The sequence below is a fragment of the Trachurus trachurus genome, assembly GCF_905171665.1.
Source record: "Trachurus trachurus genome assembly, chromosome: 24".
NCBI lineage: Eukaryota > Metazoa > Chordata > Actinopteri > Carangiformes > Carangidae > Trachurus > Trachurus trachurus.
In genome coordinates this window covers 10,534,555-10,557,419 of record NC_139910.1, presented here as the reverse complement: position 1 = coordinate 10,557,419, position 22,865 = coordinate 10,534,555, and the positions used below count along the sequence as shown (strand labels likewise).

General features: G+C 43.1%; 2 protein-coding genes across 2 annotated transcripts; both read right to left on the bottom strand.

Moving 5' to 3' along the window:
• Positions 1-8,725: 8,725 nt before the first annotated feature.
• On the bottom strand, positions 8,726-19,877 carry smek1 (SMEK homolog 1, suppressor of mek1 (Dictyostelium)). The gene is made up of 15 exons (XM_084000918.1): positions 18,685-19,877; positions 18,408-18,463; positions 18,214-18,312; positions 17,455-18,072; positions 16,420-16,497; positions 16,207-16,323; positions 14,542-14,658; positions 14,217-14,348; positions 13,990-14,092; positions 13,734-13,892; positions 13,428-13,597; positions 12,200-12,342; positions 11,405-11,595; positions 10,413-10,624; positions 8,726-9,863 (listed from the first exon to the last, which is right to left on the bottom strand). Exons 1-15 carry the CDS (start codon positions 18,824-18,826, stop codon positions 9,738-9,740), a joined length of 2,463 nt encoding a protein of 820 aa, XP_083857044.1. The 5' UTR covers positions 18,827-19,877; the 3' UTR covers positions 8,726-9,737.
• Positions 19,878-20,148: 271 nt separating this feature from the next.
• On the bottom strand, positions 20,149-22,377 carry LOC311007260 (enhancer of rudimentary homolog). Its single transcript, XM_084000377.1, has 4 exons — positions 22,252-22,377; positions 21,742-21,829; positions 20,958-21,078; positions 20,149-20,866 (listed from the first exon to the last, which is right to left on the bottom strand). Exons 1-4 carry the CDS (start codon positions 22,252-22,254, stop codon positions 20,764-20,766), a joined length of 315 nt encoding a protein of 104 aa, XP_083856503.1. The 5' UTR covers positions 22,255-22,377; the 3' UTR covers positions 20,149-20,763.
• Positions 22,378-22,865: the final 488 nt, after the last annotated feature.

The following is a 22,865-nucleotide window of genomic DNA, read 5'->3' as shown; positions in this document are numbered from 1 at the left end:
ATTCCTGCTACCACTTCACATAAATTCACACCCGAAATCAAGGCCGATGAAATGACAAAGGGAAACCGTGGCTAACAGCTCACATCCTCTGGGAGATAGGGGATGTGTGTGTCTATAAAAAAAAAAAAAAAAACAGAAATCCCAAGGACCAAATATAGAGTTCCTCCTGCGTACTGCCGGATATGAATCACTGATTAAACTGTATGAAAAAACAAGTTGGAGGAAAAGATGAATGACCGGCTTGAAGAAAGTGATAAAAGTATCTTTTAATCTTCACGATTTCACTGTCAGCACTGGAGACAGTTTCACGGGGTTCACTTCCTACATTCCTCAACTTGAACTTCCGAACTCAACACTGATCCGAGGTCAGCGTTTCAAAAACCACACAGGACCCGTCACACAGGATCCCCCCTAAACTCACAGTTCCTCTTGTCCCAGGTCGGCGTCGGAGCTCGGGGGACAGATCTGCAGCGCTGCTAAACCAACATCTCTCTGGTCTCGGGTCAGAAATTAAACACAAGGGAAAAAGAGGGGCTACAGTACGACGTCGGGGCCTGTGGCAGACGCTTTTCACTGGAGGTTTATTTTTGTTCAGAGCAACGCCGCTCACATGCAATCAAAGCACCCCGTGTACATAGCTGCACATGCACACTTTCAAACATAAACACACACATTAGTGATTAACAGGGAAATTCCTCCGACTCCCATTGGCTACGCTGTGCTTAGCATCTTGTGCAGTCCCCGACATTAGGATTATTTATACTTCTCTCCTCCACAGCAAACAACAGAGCCTCCAATCTGTACATATCTAGACCAGTGGTTCCCAACCGAATGAATAATGTGATGCAAACTTTTATTTTGTTGACAAAAGGTGGAGCCTTGCCATGGGTGTGTTATTACAATGAGGAGCCCAAATACATTTTGAATCCATTCTGTATTATTAACCTGATTCTTTTTTTCTATCTTATTTTCTTTTGTTTTATTTTATCTTTCTGTCCCTTTTCCTTTGTTGTGTCATAATCGTTGTCATGCACTACAATGTATTGAAAATTTGAGAAAGTAGATTTATATGATGAATATGATTCTGTATGTATGATTTTGGATGAAACTGAAATAAAACCTAAGTTAAAAATAAATAAATAGCAGTTATAGGTTTTTGTTTCTGTTGTCTTTTAATACATTATTTTGATTATCCAATTGGGCGTTGTTATTGGGATTTTAAAATTTCAATATGCACAAATATGATTTTAATAATCTCACAACCTCAGAACAGACAAAGCTCTGTAGATCCCCTGAAATCTCTGACGCCCTCAGTTGGGCACCAATGCTCTACAGTAGATATCCTCCTGCAGCCTCTGGGACATTTCTGAGCTCCTCTGAAGTGTTAAGTGTTATAAAGACCATGTTTTGCACTTTAAAGTTCACCTCTCTCCCTCTCTCTCTCTCTCTCACCATCTGTTCAAATGGACCCTGGTCTCAAAAGGTCAAAGCAGCTACGGTCCAACGTGACCTTGTCAATATCAGCGCAGCACTTATCTGTAACGGAAGACACTTTGTGAGGCTGACAGTCAGGTGGGGGGTCGTGGAACGAGTGTTTGTGTGTGTGTGTGTCATATGTGAGGGCGGTGACTAAAGCGTGATCTCAACCAGGGCCGTGCCCTTCAAAACGCTGGTTCCCGTGCCAACTGTGTCGACAGCAGAGTGTTGGAGCGCGCAGAGAGAAAAAAGGGCTCTGTAAAAGTGTGTCACCTGGCTCTGGGAACTATTACACCCCGGAGTCCTTGACAGACTGACTAAGTAACACAGTGTCTACAGGAGTAGCAGAGCCTATAAAAAGCCGTGTTGGAATGAGAGCTGGGGCCGTCCTCCCCGTGGCGGCGCGCTGTGATAGCGTAGACGTTCCTGCACTGGAGCCAGATAATAATGAAATGCTGGTGTCAGACAGGAGACAGGGGAAAGAATCAGGCCCTGTGTGAAACAGTGGGCTAATAATAGCAGCTGAAACTGTGCTATTCCCACCACTGGCTGAGGAACCATCATCACACTTGCACACACACACACACACACACACACACACACACACACTCACACACACGCTGGCTTGGCACAGAGTTTGAACAGTAACCTGATCAAGCCACCGCAGAAACCAAAGCAATCAGGAATCAAAGCAAAATCCAGCACTGTGCGCATGAGCGTGCACGTGCCGCACAAATGTGAGCGTGTGCGAGTACAGGGGGAGCAGAGCAGAGCAGAGCAGAGCGAGCCAGAGATAAATGGAAGCAGAGTTCGGTGGAAACCACTTTTCCCTCCATGAAGCTGGAGCAGCACATGCCTCTGATGTGCCCTACCAGAGAGGAGAGAGAGAGGGCCTTTCATTCAGCCAGAGGAGATCTGTCTCTTCTCCTCTTGCCCCTCATTTCCCCCCTTTCGTCCGCGCTCCTCGAGAGCATCTGAAGCCCATTCTCTCTCTCTCTCTCTCTCTCTCTCCTCTCCCCTCTCCATCACCCGCAAATATAACAACGTCTCTCTCTCTCTCTCTCTTTCTCTCTCTGTGCGACAAGACGAAAAGCTTTTCGGTCCTAATTGTACCCAGCCGTCACAGAGACGAAAAAGAGGTGAGGAGTTCTGGTGAGGAGAGGAGGGGGGGGGGGAGGCGGGGCAGAGGGGGGGTGGGGGAGAGAGAGAAAGAGGAGAGGAGAGGAGAGGAGAGGAGAAAGGAGTCGGTCAGGGGAAGAGGAGTCATCGCAGGAGAGAAGAAAGGAAGAAATGAAAGATGTGTTTGTTCAGTACCACAGGCTGACACATCCCTCTTATCTCTTGCCCAGTCAAACCATATGCCCCGAGGCCACAAGGGGGGGGGAGGGAGAAAGATGAGGTGTAAGTGTGTGAGCGGGAAGGCCTGGGGAGGGGAGAGAAGGGGAGGGGAGGGGGGGGGGTCGGTGGAAATACATCTTAGCAGGATGCAGAGAAAATCATAAAAGCGGCACATGCCATGCGTACAGTAGGTAAAGAGTTATTCAAGGTCAGCCAGCGATGGAGACAGAAACAGAAAGGGGCCAATCAGAGAAAAGAAAGCGTGACGAGCAGAACAGATACAAGGCGAGGCACTGACTTGTGAACCCGGGGGGAAAAAAACGGGGGGCTTCTGCCTGGCCTGGAACCCGCGACGACAGCGACGACTCCTCCGACTCCTCCGACACTCCCCTCGCTTCCCAGTCGCCTGTTGACCACACACGCCGCCGACTGGCACGGCTTCCACGCCAACGCCACACGACACAGAGCCGCCGTCAAAGCACTCAGACACTCGGGCAGCAGGAGCCATCAGCTACATTAAAAAAAGAGGAAAACAGATTTGATTATACACACAAGGCCATTCACACTCTGGTAACAAAAGTGGACACAAATTGTGACTGTCAAACAACATTTTCACTGCTACTGTATTTGGGGAAGAAGTTGTGTTTGGTTAGTTTTGTGTTACCGCAGCCACTGCCAGGACATTAACATATAGCTGAGGTTTGATTTGTTAACTTGAATAGTGAGTTTAATGTACACAGCAGTATCCTGACTGGGTGAGTGTGTGTGTGTGTGTGTGTGTGTGTGTGTGTGTGTGTATATGTGTGACTGGTCCCACATGTTCAACTCCCGCTGAACCATGCGTCCGATTCTCCCTGTTTATTGACTGGAAACCGATACCTTTAAGGGCTTCATTCATGCTACATTACGTGAGGTAAATTCTATAGCACAGGCATCACCGTGTGGTCATTCACCTTCTTGCCCTGGGTGGTTTTTTTTTTTGTTGGATGTCAGATGTCTGCCCCTCTCTCTCTCTCTCTCTCTCTCTCTCTCTGCGTTCACAGAAGCCATTGTGTTACCCCGGTGCTCGGCCCTCATTTCTCAGCAAACACCTCCAGCTCTGAGCCGCTATACGTGCCCACAGGGCCCGGTGAAGTTGGTTTTATTTTATTCAGTGTGAGTTTTACTTGCTTTTAATAGGCGCAGAAATTTATGCAGGCGGGGATTTTTATCTGCGAGATTCCAACGTGTGACTCCACATTACTGCAGCGCCATTAAATGTAAAACTCCTGGAAAGTAACGCTGCTTCTAGGAATAGATCCAGGCGCCTGTGCGTGTGTGCAGGTCTGTGCACGACCAGCTATCTGCAGCTCATGGTGTGTGGATTTACAGCGTGCTTCAGACCCATCTCACACACACATGCACAAACACACATAACACATGACACACACACACACACACACGCCCCTGGGTGCGGAAGGTGCGCTCTTTATCACTGTGACATTTCCATTTAAAACGCAGCCCAAGAGCTCTTATACGTTCACATCCATGTTTCCTGTGGCCCACGCTGCGGCACAATACCAACCACTTAACATTTAGCAATGGCAGATCAGCCCCAAATTCTTCCACTTCCCAGCTCTTCCATGGGAAAGCTCATTACTTATCTATGATTTAGGGCGACAAGAGTTATGAAGGGGCGGCGGCGGCGCTGCTGAGAAACAAAGGAAGCGCAGGCTTACTGCTGGTTTATGGGGCACAGTGACGAACAGTCGTATCTGCTCTGAACTTAACTGCTGAGCTGCAGTGAATGCAAAGTTATGAGCAGAGCCAAGAGGCACATGTGCATACGAGCGGTCCTCAGCATGGACACCCCCTTACCACCACCTCAACTTTCCCAAGATAAATCTAAGAGACCACCAGATGTTTACAGGGATAATGAAGATTAAAAAAAACTTTTATGTCAAAGTTACATTTATCTATTTCTGGTTTTTGTCACAGATTGGACAGTTTGACATCATTGAGCTTCTGAAAATGTCACAAATGAAAACCACCTAATCTCCTCATATATACATAATTTACAGCTATACAGTGGTAATCTACATCGTTAAATACTTGGTTGATTTGTAAATCGTTCACATGCACAACAGTGTAGTCACGTTCCTGTGAAACACAATATGATGTCAAGATGTTGGCATTTTGTCCCCATTGCATTGTTTCTCTATTAGTTTACAGATACCAGTTTTACGGGCACGCTTCAACAAGAAGTTGGCAAATGTCCAAAAATGCATAGCGTATGTCTCAATGACGCAAATAAGATCTGAATACTCCCATCTTAATTTGGTTATTGCTTACACTGAATATGACCTTAAGCTGAAGAGAAACCGCTGTTTACATGGCAATGTCTTCGACAGAACAGGATCTTATTCAGGTTTGTGTTGCATGTAAAGATAGTCAATGAAATGAGTGCAACACGCTGAGCGAAACAAGATGTCTTACATTGCAAACATCACTTTATGGTTTAGCTAAAGTTTTTAACTAGCAGTTCAGGTCACTTTCTGCTTTAAGTTGTTGCAGATGAGTTATCAGCTGATAAACTTGGGAGAAAAAAGGCCCAAATAGTTAACAACCATTGGACCAGGCATCAATTAGCAATTCACTTACTGCTGTTTAGAAGAAGGCCAAGGCCACGGGTAGCAGGCCTAAGGCGAGTTGATTAGCATTTAGCACTGTGATTTGCAAAACCAACCAACCAGGAGACAAAGAGCTGGGCCTACTTGTGATTTAAGACACTTTCATGTTGCAGACCTGGGCTGTCTCTCAGTAGGCCGACACAGATGGAGGATTTATTGAATACGAGGATGTCAGCTCGGACTCTACAGGTTTGACCTCTTGACTTAATTCATCTGTCGGCCATCAATCCAGTGACCGCCTGAGAGCAGCAGCACAGCTCATGAAAACTACGGCGGACTGACTTCTGTTCGTGACTGTATCTCACCTCGGCCTTAATGTAAACCAGATGTGACGGATGATGACTTTTCTCCACTCTTTCATTTTTTTTTTTTTTTGCTACCGACGGATGCTGCAGTGCTGACCCTATGGGCGTCGTGGCCCCCGGGCCTTGGGGTCTCCTCCTGTCGGCCGGCCGTCCTCTTCTGGGGGTCCGAGCTCCAGCGTTAAACACGGTGATTAATCACGCACGCAGCGGCTGGCGTGCTGTGCTGAACACGGCCAATCACCTCCATTAACGCAGGGGAGCTTCGGCGGACACAGAGAGCACTTTGTGCCGGGGAAACACAGGTCATTGTCCGCTGCGACGCCCCGGCCCGGTGGGTGGGTGGGGGGGCATGAAGGTAGACTTTGTGCCGGTGTTTTGACAACCTCGGCAGGGCTTCCGAAAACCGCATGTGAGCTATATTTCCTATTTCATATCCTGATTTGGTGACCGTGCAGGATGGGATTACCATAATACACCACGTTTTGTGTGTGTTTTTTATTCCTACTTTGATCAGACGGAACTACTGTAAAAATACTGACACGCGGGAAAAAAATAATGATAAAAAAAAAGAAAGTTTGTGAGCTCCCTGAAACTTCATTTTCAAATGGCCAGTAACCGGATAATGACTTTCCTGCTTCCTGATTGCAGATCTGTGTCCTCATGTGGTCTCTATCGCCCCCTATAGGCAAGCGATAGATAGATAGATAGATAGATAGATAGATAGATAGATAGATAGATAGATAGATAGATAGATAGATAGATAGATAGATAGATAGATTTTTTCCAATTTCTCTTTTTAAGAAACGTATTGGTGTTTTTATTGATTGATCAGCCCAAACAAATTACACTCACTATAGTTTTCCATTTGATTTTATTGGTCATGTCTCTTAGCTGCCGTTTTAGATCGATAGTTAAACTGTTAAAATGGGTAATAATAAAGTAAAATTTCTTAGTTCATGTTATTTTTTTTAGGAAACCTAAAAATAATGTGTCCCCACCAGACTAAATTTAAACATGTTACTACTGATGGAAACCACTGGATGTGTTGTCAGGGTGAAGTCTGTGAACTACTCAGAGGTATGGCTCAGTCCACTCAAAAGTGGTGGAGGAGGAGGACGACAGTGGCAGGATAATTCCTGGTTTCATCTTGTTTGCAATGTGCAATTATGGTTGTTTCTTGTGAAAGTATGTATTTTTTTTTTCTGTGAAAGTATGTATACAACTAAGCCCTGTTGCACAACATTATGTCATAGGCGGGAAATCTTCACATGCTGCTGTTTGAAAGTTTAGTATTTGTGCGGATATCTACTACTGATGTGATCAATCCAGAGGAAGTTGATATCTGGCAGGCTGGATGCTCGTGGAGCCGGGCCAATCAAGAGAGCTGTCAAAGAGGCTTTTCATCGGCCCTGCAGGAAGCTGGACAGAAGAGTCCCCGATGGGGGGGAGGCTCTTCAGCCTGGCAGACATACAGGCGGGCAGAGCCGGGTGAGCGCCTTGGCACCGGGAGTGGAGCCGGCATTCTGGTGGTGCAGTGGCTGGCACCAGCAGCAGGTTGGCCTCTCCAGTGGCATGGAGGCAGATCACACACACACATACACACACTCTGCCACACTCCTGCTGAGGAGCAAACGGAGGCTGGCAGGGAGGGCTGCTCTTGAAAAGCTGCCGTTGTCTGGAGATGGCTTTCATGTGAATGGGAGCCTTAATAGGCGTTGTGTGACGGCTCTCGTTGCACGCTGAGCTCCGAGTGATCCTCTTCTGTTGGGTTTTAATTAATAAGCAATGTTTGAAGGCCACAATGCACTTGGAGGGACAACACAGTGACTCCTTGGTGGCCTTGATGCTGTTTGTTTTTGAGTCGTACTCAAACTCCCACTGAGGTGACCACATAAGCTGGGAGGTGCCGACATCTTTCATAAACTGTTTTCCCTCATTGCAAAAAAAAAAAAAAACATTCTTTAGATCTGCCAGAATGCCGGGGCCTACAGTTATGGTACTCAGTATGTCAACTCTTTTCTCAAACTCAACATCTAAATATGTGTAAATTAGTTGTCCAACAACTGAATCGTGTTCCCTTTTCACAGGGCTTTGGTTTCACATCCAAACTGAGCATTATATTACACTTTATAGTGATGGTGTTACATGCAGCACCTAGTCTCAACACTTTACACTCAAGCAAGTGTCAAGCCAACAGTCTGCCTGCTAACTACCCACTGATCAAACAACAGTGTTATGCCTCGACTAAAGCAGGACAATAATAACTGAGTACTGGATAGACAGCACCAACAGAACTCAAAAAAATAATATCATCTTCATACATGACTACATACAGATGATCTCACCCATGAGTACAGGCAATGCACTTTGTTTTGTGGTTCTTATGTGGACTTAGGGCGCCACCTGGTGGATAGTGAGGATCTCAGCAACCAAAGGCCACCCACAGAAGCCAAGACGCCAAGTCTGCTGGTTGAAATAAAATCAATGGCATTCCTCTGCCCCTATAAATAACTTGAAATGAGGTAGCCACGAAGTAAAGCCTGGAACATGGAGGAAACTAATGGATTTGACCATGTTTTGTAGATCACAAAGCTGAAAGCTGCATGGTTTCATTAAACTACAGAGTCCCTGATACTGTTCCAGCTTCCAGAGGGAAATATTCATAAAAGAAATTCAGTACTCAAATGTTTACTGTCTAAAAGGGGATTACAGGCTGTTCTTCAGTCTTCACGTTACAACATGTAGTCCTTGCAGTTTGTGAAACCCATTTGACTCAGATAAACAACTCATAATAAAGAGTCAGCATTTTGACAGGTAAGTGAGTGAGATGCAGCAGAGACAGTTGAGTTATCAGGACAAAGGGTAGTAGGACATCTTACAGCAAAGATCATTTTAATGGTCCCAAATATTCTGAACAACTAAGTGTACACTCATGTAAAAGGAAAAAAAATGAGAAGATATGACAAAATTCATCACATCTAGAATTCCACTCAATCTTTAATCAAGACGGGATTACAAATTCTCCAAAAAATCTGCAGTTTCAAAGGGCAAAAAGGGTAAAACTAGCTCACCTACTGAGGTCTTTAAAAACCTGTTCAAGTGTGACTGAAAACGTCCTGAACATTTAAAGGCAGGTCTTTTTTGTTGTCATTTACAAAAAACAGGAGAAAGATTGAGACAAATAGAGAAAAAAAGAAAACAATGAAGAAACTGCTGGCTTTTTTCTCGTCAGAGAAAGAACATCCGCTGAGGAACGACGACACTGATGACATCATCAAACGACAACAAGGACAGCTCTTTGCCACATGCTGCCTCCCGTCTGGTCCTATATACTAAACTTAAAAAAAGAGGGGACGAAAAGCAACAGACAAAGAGACGGAGAAAGAGCAGAGGAGAAAAGAAGTAGAAAGGATTCTGAAGAGGGGGATGGGGTGCGAGTTGTGGTTCTGGGTCTGAATTGGCCGACCCATCTGGGCCGCTGTGATGTCCTTCCCTGAGTGGGGGGCGGGGGGCAGTGGGTTATGGTCCGAGCTCGCAAGCTCTCTGGGATTTCAGTCTGCTTGTATGTATGTTTTTTTTTTTTTTTTTTGTATGTGGTCTTTTCCTCCAGTTGCTAAATTACCAAACTCCAACTCGTTTCATAACATCCGAGTCCGCTGAAGATCTCTTGAGTGCGATCTCCCCACCCCCCAACTTTCACTCGTCTGTTCCACTTTTCAGACGTTTTCCACTACTGGTCTCCTGATTGGCACTTGTATGAATGAGTCTGGGCAAGTCTTGAGGAGGCTTCGAATCGGTTCACAGTCTGCTCCTCTCGCGCCAGCCGCTGACAACAGAGCGGTGGCTTTCATTCATTCATTCAATTTGTTTACAAGTTTGATCATTCCTGTGTTTAGTCTGAGCACTGACACTGTCTGAGCAGAGCACAAGCCGAGACAGTGAGGCTTCTTTAGGAGCTCAGTTTGGACTTCTTCGAAGGAGGCAGAGGGTCCTCTTTACTCTCCCCTTCCTCCTCCTCCTCTTCTTCCTCCTCATCGTCGTCATCGGGATAGTCCACCAGTCCCACTAAACCTCCCTGAGGAAGGCAAAAAACATAATTAATCCAGTCATCTTGGCTTGAATAGACAATATACAGTTGTATATCCTAGGCTCAGCCCTGTTATGTTTTAAAGTCTAGCTTCAAGCTCTTTCATCTCTTCTAACTCGTTTCTCCTCTCAGCTCTCATTATACCAGTATGTTAATTTCCCTCCCTTTTGTGCACAGTGACTTTGCCATCTTCTTGTTCACCTGACTTATAAACCTTACAGCTTTGTTCATCTATTTTTCTGCTGTTTAATTTAAACCAACAAGTACAAAACCAGTACAGTCTGGTGGCAATGACCATTCTCTCTTTTGTACAAGCACTGTGGGAGGTGTGTGAAAATTGACAGCTGATGTGTGTAGTTATTAGTTAATGCTCAATTTTCACCACATTCATCTTTCACATTAGTTGTGTTGGAAACAGAGCAGACATTGTACCGAATCATTTTTTGTCTTTGTCTCTTAATAATCAGCATAGTGACACTACAGGCGTGAGTTTTCTCCGCAGACCTACACCTTTATAATTAACATGCCGACACGTACCTTTGTGGTTACAGTTGTGGTGGAGGGTGAGCTACGTGCCCCTGAGCCCGGAGACCCTGGTGATCCCGGAGAACCTGGGTTCAATGAGGCAGATGATGGGGGGCTGGATAGACTGGTTTTAGTGGAGCCAGAGAAGGAGAGTTTGAAGCTGGGGTTCTGTCGGCCCGACAAGCTGGACTTCCCCAGTACTTCTTTGTCGTCTGTATCTTTCACTGTGAGTGAAGAGGGATAGACGGACAGGAAACGGTCATTATCGCCAACTGACAAAATGTACCTTCTGTAACCACAACATGCTTTTACAAGACAGATGAGCCTTTTATTGTCTGTGGCGAACCCAACGAGAACTGACTGCATTTCCAGAAACACTACAATAGGCCAACCTGCATGCACCTGCAGCTGTTTGGGTGACTCAGTGTGTTTATGCGAAGCCATGTTGAATCAAGTCGATACATGCTTGTCTGAAACACTGACAAATGTCTGAAGTATCTGGGCTTATTATGCAAGTTCCTTTCATGAAAAAGGGGGAGGTAAGTCCATTTATCATGACTACAGCTAAAGCAGCACCAACAACAGCTGAGGAAATATAATCACAACAGCATCAATGTGGATTTGCTTACATATCTGCTGCTGTGCCTTGAGCGTGACAAAACTGATTTTGTATCCTATAAGTGAGTCCATTGAGCTTTCCCCACGATGCAACCATGTAACAGCACAGACAGCAACACTTAGTAGTATTCACTTCTTAGTTCATTTACATGATCTGCATAATAGAGCAGGCTCAGATCCATCCACAATAAAAACGAACCCACCGACCCTTCACATGACGCATAACAAAGTCTTGTAATTTTCAAAACATTCAGCTATTTACCATTATTGTTCTGGCAAAATAACAAATGCTGTCCTGATAACTGGGACCATATCGTACGGCTCTCTCCAATCAGTTTCATCCCAAAGTATCTGTAAATAATAAAAGACTGCTTTCCAGTACTTACACTTCTTTCTCTCCATGAACTTGCTTATAGGTTCCATGAGGTCCTCCTCCGCCTTCATCTTGTCAGATGGAGGAACCACTGCCTCTCCGTCCTCAAGGTCGTCCTCATCTGTGTTGAACCACATCTCCTCTTCATCCTCCAGCGTCCGTGCGTCACGACGGAAGCGGTGGTTCCTTAGGATGGAGCGCATGCTGCAGGGTGCAATGCAACACTTTGTAGTTAAAAATCAAACATACACATATATTCCTGTAAACTTGCCACTGTAGATGCAAAAGCACAGACAGAGTGATTTTAAGAACAGAAACATCTTTTTCTGTTGATAGATATGCTGGGATGAAGTTGCACCACAACAATCATGGTCTTGTGTGACACACTTGCATGGTAAAGTTTCACTTTCTGATATTATTATGTGCTTCAGTCAAAGTGTTAGATAAGTGAAAGGTACACGGGTCACAGCACTCATTGTGTTTAGCTGAGAAACCTGTCACACACTTGTTTTTGGTACAATCAATGCAGGGCAAGCATCCAGTCTGAATTGTGAAAGATAATACATGGAAATACAAACTAGCTACAACACGATATGCTCTTATTGCTGAAAAAAGAAGACACTGAGCCAGAAGACAGTTGCCTCTCAAATAAGACAACATACCGGATATTCAACAGCTTATCAATGTCATTTATCTAATCGTGAGGTCACACTGACTTTTTTTCTTCTTCCATATATTAGAAAAGACACACCCATTGAAAACAAATGACAGTGCAATAGTAATAGTATTGCAGCCTTGGTTTTCTCACCTGTCCAGTTTGGGGTTGTCTTGCCTCTCTCGCTGCTGTTCATAACGCAGTTTTAGGCCCTTGAACGTCTGGACGTAGTCCACATCTTCCAGAGCCTTCCAGTAGTTCTCTACTATGTGAGCTGTGAGAGATTTCACATCCTCCTGGTAGCAATGGGAGAGAGAAGAAAGAGAGGGAGAGAGGGAGAAGAGAGAGAGAGAGGACGGGAGAGTGAAAGTATGGGAAGTGAAGGCAGTAGGTAGTTTAGGGCAGAAGAAGAATGTAGTATGGAGAAAATGGCCGAGAGAAGAGAGAAACAGAGGGGAGATCACACCAAACCAGTTAAAAAGAACCAATAACACGTTGCATGCTACACAGGTTTCTTTAGGAGATTTTGTTAGATAAGCTGCCAAATAGTTCAGTACTTATAGTAGGCTACTTTTTGTCTGTTTGTAAACATCAGATCACAAAATTTGTGATATTTCCATTTTGGAGATACTGAATTTTAGGTCTTCACTGAATGTCAATCATAATTATTATTATTAAAATAATAGACATGTCTACATTATATATATGTCCATTACACACTCAGTGTGTAATGGACATATATATAATGTGTTAGTTTCACTTTTTGAATTGAACACATTCTACAACGCGGATTCGCGGAGGCGACGTCTTTAAGGCTTCCTTCACCTCTGAAACGGGGCAGAGCTCCGTGGGAAACACCTGCCTGACACAGCAACGTAGGGAACCGTGCATGTCCGTGGCGCACAGCTCCACGGACATGCACGGGGGAAAAAACGCCGTCGCACCGACTGCACGCGGATACGCGCCGCTTTAATGAGCGCGCATGTCGCACGTCTACATTGGAGGTAGGCTGTTATCAGTATAATCAGAGACAACCATGAATGAGTTCACCTCAGTTTCACGTGATTGTCACTGTCAGCCTGTTAGAAAAACATTTTACTGACCCCAGCTGAGACACTGAGACCCCCCCCCCCCCCCAAAAAAAAAAAAACTCTTCGGATCTGAACGATTCACACAAGTCACCTAATTGGTCATGAAAAAAGCGAGTTTCGCTTTTCGGCGCGCCGTTTGCATCCCTGAATAGTAACAAAATCTGAACAAAAACAAATGTTGTGGGGAAAAGCAAAAATTGGTTGTCACGAGTTGAGCACACGCTCCAAAAATAGAATCAAAACATGACATGAAAGCTCAAAAGAGGAAGCCAGATTTTGGTAACACTCACCACACGGACATACTCGAACATCTCAATGATGGCTGAGTTCATAAGATTGTAGCGCGACCCATTGTTGAGGAAGGCCTTTATGACGGGCTCAAAGAGGAAGTTTCTCATGATGTAGCGATTGTAAAATTCATCCTTCAGACCAATAATCCTCCGCATGAAGCGCAGCGCACCTGCAAAACCAGACATACAGATCAATACTGTGCTCCAAATCTGTGCTTCACTCAGAAAAACATTAATGATCCAAAATCCATCAGAGTTGGCAAGTACAAAGTGCTGAATATCAAATTATGGTTATATGGGACTCACATAGTGCCAGGAACGCGTGCTGAGAGGCAGTGAGCACCAGTACCCTCCTGAGAATGTCCTTGTTGATGATATAGTTCTTGATGTGATAGGTGTGGTGCTCCACACAAAACGTCAGCAGCTCCAAAATCAAGGCCAGCAACTGAGATGTTTGAAAATCATCTAAACAAAGAAAGAAGGCAGTAGTCAATACAATACATTTGATGGTAAAATTGTATTTAAAAAACATGTACCCACACAACATGCAGATATCCAATACCTTTGCTAGGCTTTTCCTCTGTGGTGTTGGCCAGCAGTGGAGCTGAGAGGACGTGCATACAGTGCTTGTAGAAGAAGCTCAGGAACTCTGTCTTTTCTGTTTTCTGGATAAAATAATAAGAGAGAACTTTGTTTCAGTACTGGAGAGTGACTGGATTAGCAGAAAAAAATCCTGTAAAGTCACTGAGAGTATAAACTGATGTATATGGGAGCAGCAAACAAACTCACATTTGCAGTAGCCAGCATGTTTTCCGGGTCCACCAGTGTCCGTAGCAGGCCCATGAGCTGCACGGCCCCCCCTAGTTCTGGGTCTGTATCACAGATCATGTGTTCTATGATCAGGTTGATCAGGAGGATGTCCTGGTGGGGCAACACATGATCATTAGTTAACAGAGCACGTCTTTATATCTACCTGATTCATAGGTGCATGCAATTCTCTCATAATTCACTACAGAAAAACTGGATGCATGGAAACATTTTGCTAAATTAGGGGTTTTATCATTGTGTTTTGTGACAGACTAACAGCAAATCTTAACTTTGTTCATATACTTACATCATCGTTCTGCTGAGACTCCTGCATGACAAACTCTCGTACCATGGAGGGGTTGTACTCCACCAGATAAGAGAAGATATCAGTGGCTGCCCCACGCACCTGAACGTCATCCATTCCCTGTTACATGAACATACATCATATTTGTCAGTCAGTTGTCAGATCAATAAAGTAATGTCTCAAAAAAAAGCCTGCAGCAGTTTGTTTCATTTTCAAGTATATTTTTTTTTCCTTCACCCTGTGTGTATCAAGGAGGGACAAAGTGTACACAGGTGTAATGTGTTTCATGTCTCTTATCTAAAGCCCTAAGTACATCATAGGGAGTTTTTATAGGAAAATTATAGAGTATTTTTCTTTTGCATTGCACGAAAACCTAAGATTGAATGTCAAAACAAAAGCTGATCAGAATGCAAATAAATTGTGAAAGTTGCAATTTCCTTGAAGTTTTTGGGTGTTTGAATACATTTTTTCAGTTGTTATTCTGAGAGTCGACAAACTCAGGTCTTACAATCAGAACTGAATCAGCTGTAAATCAAGTCAACCCTCTCTGTATTCACTATGTGACATAATCTGTCCACACTTGACATCTGAGAAAGGACCCTGCTGCTCTGTGATCAGACCAATCAGTGAAATAAATGATGCTTGAATGAAATGTGGCATGAATGAAAAGGCATCCCCACTTTCTGAGTTGTTAACTTCCCTCCACACACACAGCCTAACATATAACAGCCTATCTATTATATTTAATAATTCACCAGTGTGGAGATGGAGGAAGCTTTTAATAACAGTAAGTTGTTATATTCACATCCCATTGCTTGACCAAATGTACATATAAGAGACAGTGTAGCCATGAGCCAACCCCTTACTCTCCTGACAAACAACAAAACCAGATATGATTAGATGCAACAGTTCATTTACTGTCTGACAAGACTTTGATGGAAAGCTCAGCTGTGATGCAAACCAAAACCAGCTGATGCCACTTTCTGCATTATTTTTCTGCAGAAGACCAAATAATGCAATAACACCCTGGAGTATCCTCTGTGATATCTTATTTTTTATTCTTGTCTGTACTCTACTATGTATGCTCAGTGCATGACGTGGCTCAAGGTTAAACAATATCAACATAAAACCACTATTTGGTTTTGCTTCGTTGCATTACAGGTTTGTTTGACTCAAGGGGAAAAAAATGCTGTGTCATGGGGCCCAATAAGAAGCTGATACAGTCTGAAAATATCCTTGAATTAGTGACTGCAACTTTTTAATGTCATTCACTTGAACAAGAGCTGAGCACAATAAAATGTAAATCATAAAACTCCTCACACATCAAATATAGGAACCACAGGGAGTCTGATTCTGCTTTCTCAACAAAGTGTGTTTGTATCATGCTCGACTCCTGGCAACAAGATTGTTCACACAGAATAGATGCATGACATATTGCCAACACCCTGATATCTTTCACCGACTGATGAGTCACAATTGCCCCATTTTGAATTCACGTGAACTTAAATTTATCACATGCCACGATCTTAATGCTAAAACGACAGCCCTTCTGTCAAAGCTATAACAACACCAAGAATCCCTTCGATCCCCTTGCATCGGAGCAAACACAGCAAAATGAATCCCAATGCATGTTGTGGATGAAATGTACGCTAATGTTGATCCACTCACCAGTATGACCTCTAGTGCAGGTAAAATGCCCATGTTTGACAATGTCTTGAAGAAGGCGTCTCTGTTTTGAGGTTGTAACGTTTGTGAGAATGCACAGAATTCCTTTAGGAAGTTCACCTATAAAACAGAAACAAATGTGGCTCCATGAAAACACTGGACTGTTACAACAAAATAGCAATTTGATTTACAATCTCTAATGAAGGTCTGGCATACCAGTTCGTGTCTTTTGTCGTCATCAGTAGCCTCATCTGTTAGCTGTGCAAAGAGGTCTGTCAGGAACTTCTCATCGTCCTGACATCAAAGGGGAAGCGGAGATGAGAAGGGATGAATATCACATAAAGTCAACAAATCAGAGTGAAACATAAATAATCAAACTTGTCTGTCAGTGTTTCACTGCCACTAAAACAATCCATCAGAACAAAGCAGCTGTTGAACTAATAGAGACACAAATAACCAGCAGACAAAATGGAACAGTATTACCATATTCATTAATAACAAATTTCATAGTGTGACACAATTTGTCATTATAAACACCTTCATCAATTTCACATTCAGAAGTAAAATACATTCATTTGGCATTTCTGAGCTTGTACTGTTTACATTAAGAAAATCTGGTGTATATAAAGGTTTGATGGGTTATGTGAATTAGATACTTGACACTGACAACTGACTTTCACTCTGTGATATCTGCAATCCAGTATTTCAAGTGCTACTTTAAATTAGTAAAACACTTTGTTACATTTGGCTCAATAAAACTGTCTTTTGGCAAGTGAAGAAATGGTCTGCATCAGTGGTGTTTGACTTCACAACTTCTCATGGCACAGCGTACCACAGTCAACAGCGTGCCAGTTTCAGTTTTCCTCTAGCGCAGCATAACTGATTTACACAACACTTCCCCATCTCTATGGAGACAGCCATACATAAACACTGCTGAGTTGACACAGTACAAAAACACAAAGGTCACATGACCATAAAAGACTAGCAGACAAACTCAGACTGGGAAAGCACAATCAGCCAAAAATAAAACCTTTGTACAATCCTACAATTACTGTAATTTCCAGTTCTCACTGCATAAATACTGTTTTCCAAAATATTCTCTTATGAGAGGTTGTCTGTTTGTCATAAAAATTTGTATCACTTGTTTCTGCTTTAAGTAAGTGAACAGTTGGTGCATGTACACATCTTATTCAATAAATGACAAATCCCTTTCGCTGACAGGACACGTTGTGTTGTGTCTGTCGTTCTCACCTGAAGCATGCCCACAATCTCCACCTTGTTGAAGAAGATGAAGGAGTGCAGGGTGGACAGCATGTTTTCCTCAAAAACAGAGGGCGTTGGCAGCACCATGTCCTGAATATACTGCACCCGATATGTCTGGTGTATTTTCTGACGCAGTTCAGGATCAGAGATGGGGATCACCTCCTTAAAGCGGGCTGTCTTTGTGAGAAACTCTCGATGCCGCCGCGGCTGTGGGAGTGCTGGGTCAAACTCCAGACAACCAATGACGTCCATGATGCATTCGTCAGAGAACATAACCTCAAAGAGTGCAGTACGATTGAGTAGGAAGATGCCTTTAATGATTTCGTACAGGTGGTGTAGTCCCTCTCGGTTCTCCAAATCCTCACACACGCGGAACAGTTCCAGGAGCTTGCGAATGTAGCCCTCGTTCTCCACAGCTAGTGCCAGTTTCTCACGCCGCAGCGGCGATGGGAGTGAGGAGGCCACCAGCTCGGCCAGGTCCTCCAAGCGGTTCAGTTCACATGGTGGTAACTCCAGACCGGGTGACGACATGTCATCGAAGCGTTCCTCCTCAGACTCGTCTACCACATCCTGGGTGATGTCCACTGACGGATCCTTCCCCTGCACCTACACAAAGAGACAAACATCAGTGACAGGAAGATATAACGAGCTGCAGAAACAGTTACACCCATACACGTGTTAATACTAAAAAAGGCATTCACAGATGAAGGAGACAAACACACACCCACACAAAAGAAGTGCAGTTACCTGGCATATTTTCTCCCAGATTTCATCACAGCCAGCCTTTTCTTGGAAGCTGAGTGCCAGATCATAATTTTCAGCCTCTGACCATACTATCAAAGTATCCTTTTGAAAAGAAAAGCAAAACCGATTTACAATCACTACACAGAGAGGGAAATCCGTGTCCTATGTTAGCATAGAGCAGCATGCTGTGTACTGACCTGTTGTTTCTGGTAGGCTGTGTTTGGGTTAATTTTGGATTCCAGCAGTAAGGACCCTGGTTAAAAAAAAAAACAAGAGGCAGCCTATGAGTCTAAATGGGGGAGACTAGGTTAGGATATTCCCTGCTTGCATACACATGCGTGATCCCAGATGATTAAAATTCATCCGTGTGGAGGGTATTGTTGACATTGAATCTACAGCAGTGGTCAATAATACACTACAAGTAATCTCCTAATTGGCATGTGCCATTCTTCATGCCTTAGCTTGTTCACTCACCATCGCTCTCTGCTCGCACCAGTAGAGACGTGCCTCTCAATCGCTCCACATAGGCAGAGGAGACATGCCCGGTCCCGCGGTCATCCCACTGTCTATCCTCATTGAGGGTATAGACTTTGACTCGGCGACGAGTGTCCGTCATCCTGGCAGGTGGTTGTAACCGGTTCCCCCTCCTCCTCCTCCTCCCCTCCCGGACCTTCTTGGCTTTTTACAGGTTGTCTGCTTCACCTAAGTAACGCCACAACTTCAGTTCACTTTGTTGTTGTTTTGTTTTTTACACCTGTTCACCTCTACAATGCGGCACTGACTTGAATTGTGTCAGGGGGGTCACCCCAGGCTAACACTCCTTTGAAGCACCTCTAAAAAAAAAAAAAAAAAAAAAAGTGAGGCACCTGGACGAGCACCCAGGAAGAGTCTCCCCGGTTAATTAATTCTGCAGTTATAACTACAATATCTGACGAGATCCTTCAAAAGTTGTCTTGCAAGGCGCCACACGAAATCAGCTTACAGACCATTGTAGCAGCTAACGACAGACTCATTTACAGTGCGGAGGGCATTGACGTTAGCCGAGTTTTTAATCGACAAAACAAGAGCTGACAGACGTTACAAACTCATAGCATACAGCTGAATGAGGAGGGTGTATGATAAGCCCCGTTGTTATGACCAATGGCTCTCAAAACACCCAGCCTGTTTATTAGTACAGTCTGTACAGCTCACGGCGGGCAACGTTAGCCAGTTACGTTAGCTACCAAACCTACCGAGTTAACTAGTTAGCTCGTACGCTAGCTGCCTACGTTCCACATATTCAATGTTAAAACAACCCTATTGAAGCAAAAATGACCCGACCTGTGCACCGATAACATTATTTCACAGCTGCGGAACGAAAGACACCGTGTTTACCCTGGACCACACAATATCCAATTGTGTGTCTGAATAATACGACAGCTAGCTGTAGCGGTTAGCCGCTATTTCTGCCCCAAGTGTTCCGCCATGTTCTGGCTCGGGGCCGCGGAGAGACCACTCTCTCCATACTGGTATTCATGCATCCCCCCAAAAAACTATGCAAGCCAACAAACTGTAGTCGTATGATTACTTCAACGTTTCGCTTCACATTATAATGCTATATGCCATTCATTCCCCGACGTCTTGCTCAGATAATTGCTAACTACCCCCCCGCGAGTATTCAGCCATCTTGGGTCCCTTCAGAATCAGTACGGGGTTTCCAGCACAGCAACAACAGGGCAGCCCGCCACATTTAAAGAGACAGTAACACAACAAATCTAGTAGCTGCTGCTGCAACATCCTGAATATAAAACTTACCATCCAGCCAGCCACTTTGCATCAGATGCAAGAGTCCCTGAATCAACAGTATATTCCCCATTGTGTAAAAGGTTATTCACAAGTGGAGCCAAGTCAGAAAACAATTCTTTATTTTGTTTAAATCAAAGAAAACAACAGGGACAAATGAAATCAGACTCTATGCAAAACACAATGATTACAATAACAGCATTTCACATCAAGATAGTAGGTTATAATAATGGTGATAATAACAACAACCGATGAAGTATGGAAAGAAATGTTCTGGGATCAGTTAAATACACTGGAGTCAGTCTGCAGATATTGATTCACTCAAAATCACCTGTGTGAAAACCCACAGCATGTTTGAATCCAACTGCCCAGCGAAGATATAAAAAGAACATGTCACATCATTTTAGGGGAACTGAAAGCACACTACTAAAAATTTGACAAATAAAAATTGTTTGCATCTGGCCTGTGGAGCACTTGTCCAAGCATGGATCCCTCTCCATTAATAAGTTAGTCCGTGCAGCCTTGAATCCCTCTCGCCTTGTGATGTAACAAATATGCATGCTGCCGAGCACATCTCTGTTTCAATGTAAAGTTCAAAAGTTTGACTTAATCCCATTCTTCAAACCCCCTCCTTTCCCAATGTATAGTTTTGTGTGAAAACCCACCCAACAATGTTGTCCATATACACAGATCTATATGATGCTGTGGAAATGTAGTGCAGTGTAAACTCTTCCCAGGCGTGTGTAGCAGGACAACCTGTCATTGATGCCTTTACTTTGTTGCTTGCTGAGCTTGACGCCGCAGCAGGACATATATCTTCTCCTTGATCCAGTCTTTGTTGTATGGTTGGTATGTCTGGTTGTCAGCTCTGTACCTGTTAAAAAATAAAGATATATTTTTACTCAAAGTTATTGATGTGATGGTTTTTTGTCAAATAAATGATTCACCAGATAGACCATACTTACACAAGACAGCTTAGATCAGCCAAGTCATCAATAAAGTCAAACAACTGACTAATGTCATAAGTGATAGAAGGACTGTTTGGATTCATCCTCTTCAGATGCTCTTCATACATTTTGCAAACACCTGGAAGAGATGTGCAGAGCATGCTAAACAGATGCAAAAAATAATTTCCAGCACGTATCAAAAGAAAACGGTTAAAACATCACATAGCATGATATTTAATGTTGTGTATATTGCCGCTTTCACACCATGTAACAAGGTTTATTGGTGAGACTAAGTCAAGAACACTACCAAATTCAATAAAAAGAGATGATAAACAACTGAGGTTTGATAAAGAACATACACTTATAAAAGCCAATTGGCAAATCTTGATCATCAATGGATTGTTTTAAGTATAAAATTTGTCTGTAAAAACTGAATCAGACCAACATGTGGTTGAAATATGTGTTTAATTTCAGTTTAAGTATGTATGAGTTTCTTATTATGTCCTGTCATCCTACAGCATACTTACCATTCATTGATGAAAAAGTTACAAAATTACACTTTTTCCCTTAACACAAATGTATAAAAAATGCATATTGCTACTCACACATCCCAAACTGTAATACGTCTCTCAGCTTACCTTTACTGATGACAAAATACCTTTACTATGCATGAACGATAACTTACAGCAAAAAATAGTTATGATTATATTTGAAATAAATGTTCTAACAATTGTATATGGTTTTAGCCAACATTACCAACACTGCATGTAATGACTGAGACTACAATAAGCTGCAGACTCACCTTCCATACATTCATTCACTGACTCGTAGTCAGCATATGTGCGGCCCTCAGGTCTCTTCGTCGGCTGGACAAGCAAAATTGTGTGCGACTGTAAAAACGATTAATAACATTTAATGAACACAAAGACACAAAGTTATTCTCGTCACATGACTTAATAAATTCCTGTTTGATGCCATCGATGTGATGTCTTTTACATTTTTTCAACCGGTAACGTTAGGTAAACGCTGGTTATTCAGCAAATGTAAGTTATATTGACTTAATAACCCACACGTTTCATTTACTATTTCATTTAATAGGCAGATATTTATATAAATATTTAAAAAAAACCAGACCAAAAGTTGCAACTATGTGTTTAAAGCAACAGAAAAAGTGCGACAAAAAGCATGTTTGACAAGAGTAGTAAACGTTAGCACCCGGAGCTTGTTAGCATGGCTATGATGGATTAATGAGACCTCCTGTGAAAAATACAAGAAGTTTTTCACTCTTTAAGCGTAAAACAAAAAAGCTTACCATGTTTGTGCTGACCGCAGACCTTGTATGCTTATTTAGGATGCAAAACTGCAAAAAAGCGTTATTTATTGCTTCTCAATCCCCGGTGCGATGTAGCTGTTTGAGCAAAAATATTCAGGGGAAATGAAACAGGACCTTTTCCGGTTGTTAAGTGAGTTACTTTCAAAATAAAAGTTTGATTTCAAAATAAACGCAACTGCAAGAATAGTCATGTTGTAAACGCATTGTCTGTGGTGGAAAGACTATCTATCCTCGACTTTAGTAAAAACACAAGACTTTAATTTTAATAATTAAAAAAAAAGGTAGCTAATAGCATAAGTAGGCCTACTCGATAGCAAAATAAGCATCAAAAGGAACACTATTATGGACTGTAAACGGATCATCCTTTACTAATAGCCTACCTCAAAACTGTATCTAGGAATTATTTTAAATGAATCATTCTATTGTAAACTGATCATAACTTTAATAGAAAGTAAAATCCAAACAAAGTGCAATTTCAGAAACACTTCAAGAAAAGATGAGGACACAGACTTTTTTTTTCAAGTTGACTGGAGAGCTGAAGATTTATTGATTGGGTTTGTAATTCTGAACCATATGAAAAAAACATACAAATG

Bases quoted from the DNA above. Each gene is read 5' to 3' on its own strand.
- smek1 (XM_084000918.1), bottom strand. From the start codon at position 18,826: ATGACGGACACTCGTCGCCGAGTCAAAGTCTATACCCTCAATGAGGAT. The intron at 16,498-17,454 runs GTGAGAACGACA...CTTTGATGTCAG, and splicing joins AGATTGTGGGCATGCTTCAG to GACGATGAGAAGTTCCTGAC. The intron at 13,893-13,989 runs GTATTGGATATC...TTCTTTGTTTAG, and splicing joins AGAGGAAAAGCCTAGCAAAG to ATGATTTTCAAACATCTCAG.
- LOC311007260 (XM_084000377.1), bottom strand. The intron at 21,079-21,741 runs GTGAGTCTGCAG...CATCTCTTCCAG, and splicing joins AGTGAATGAATGTATGGAAG to GTGTTTGCAAAATGTATGAA. The intron at 20,867-20,957 runs GTAAGTATGGTC...ATTTTTTAACAG, and splicing joins GCTGATCTAAGCTGTCTTGT to GTACAGAGCTGACAACCAGA.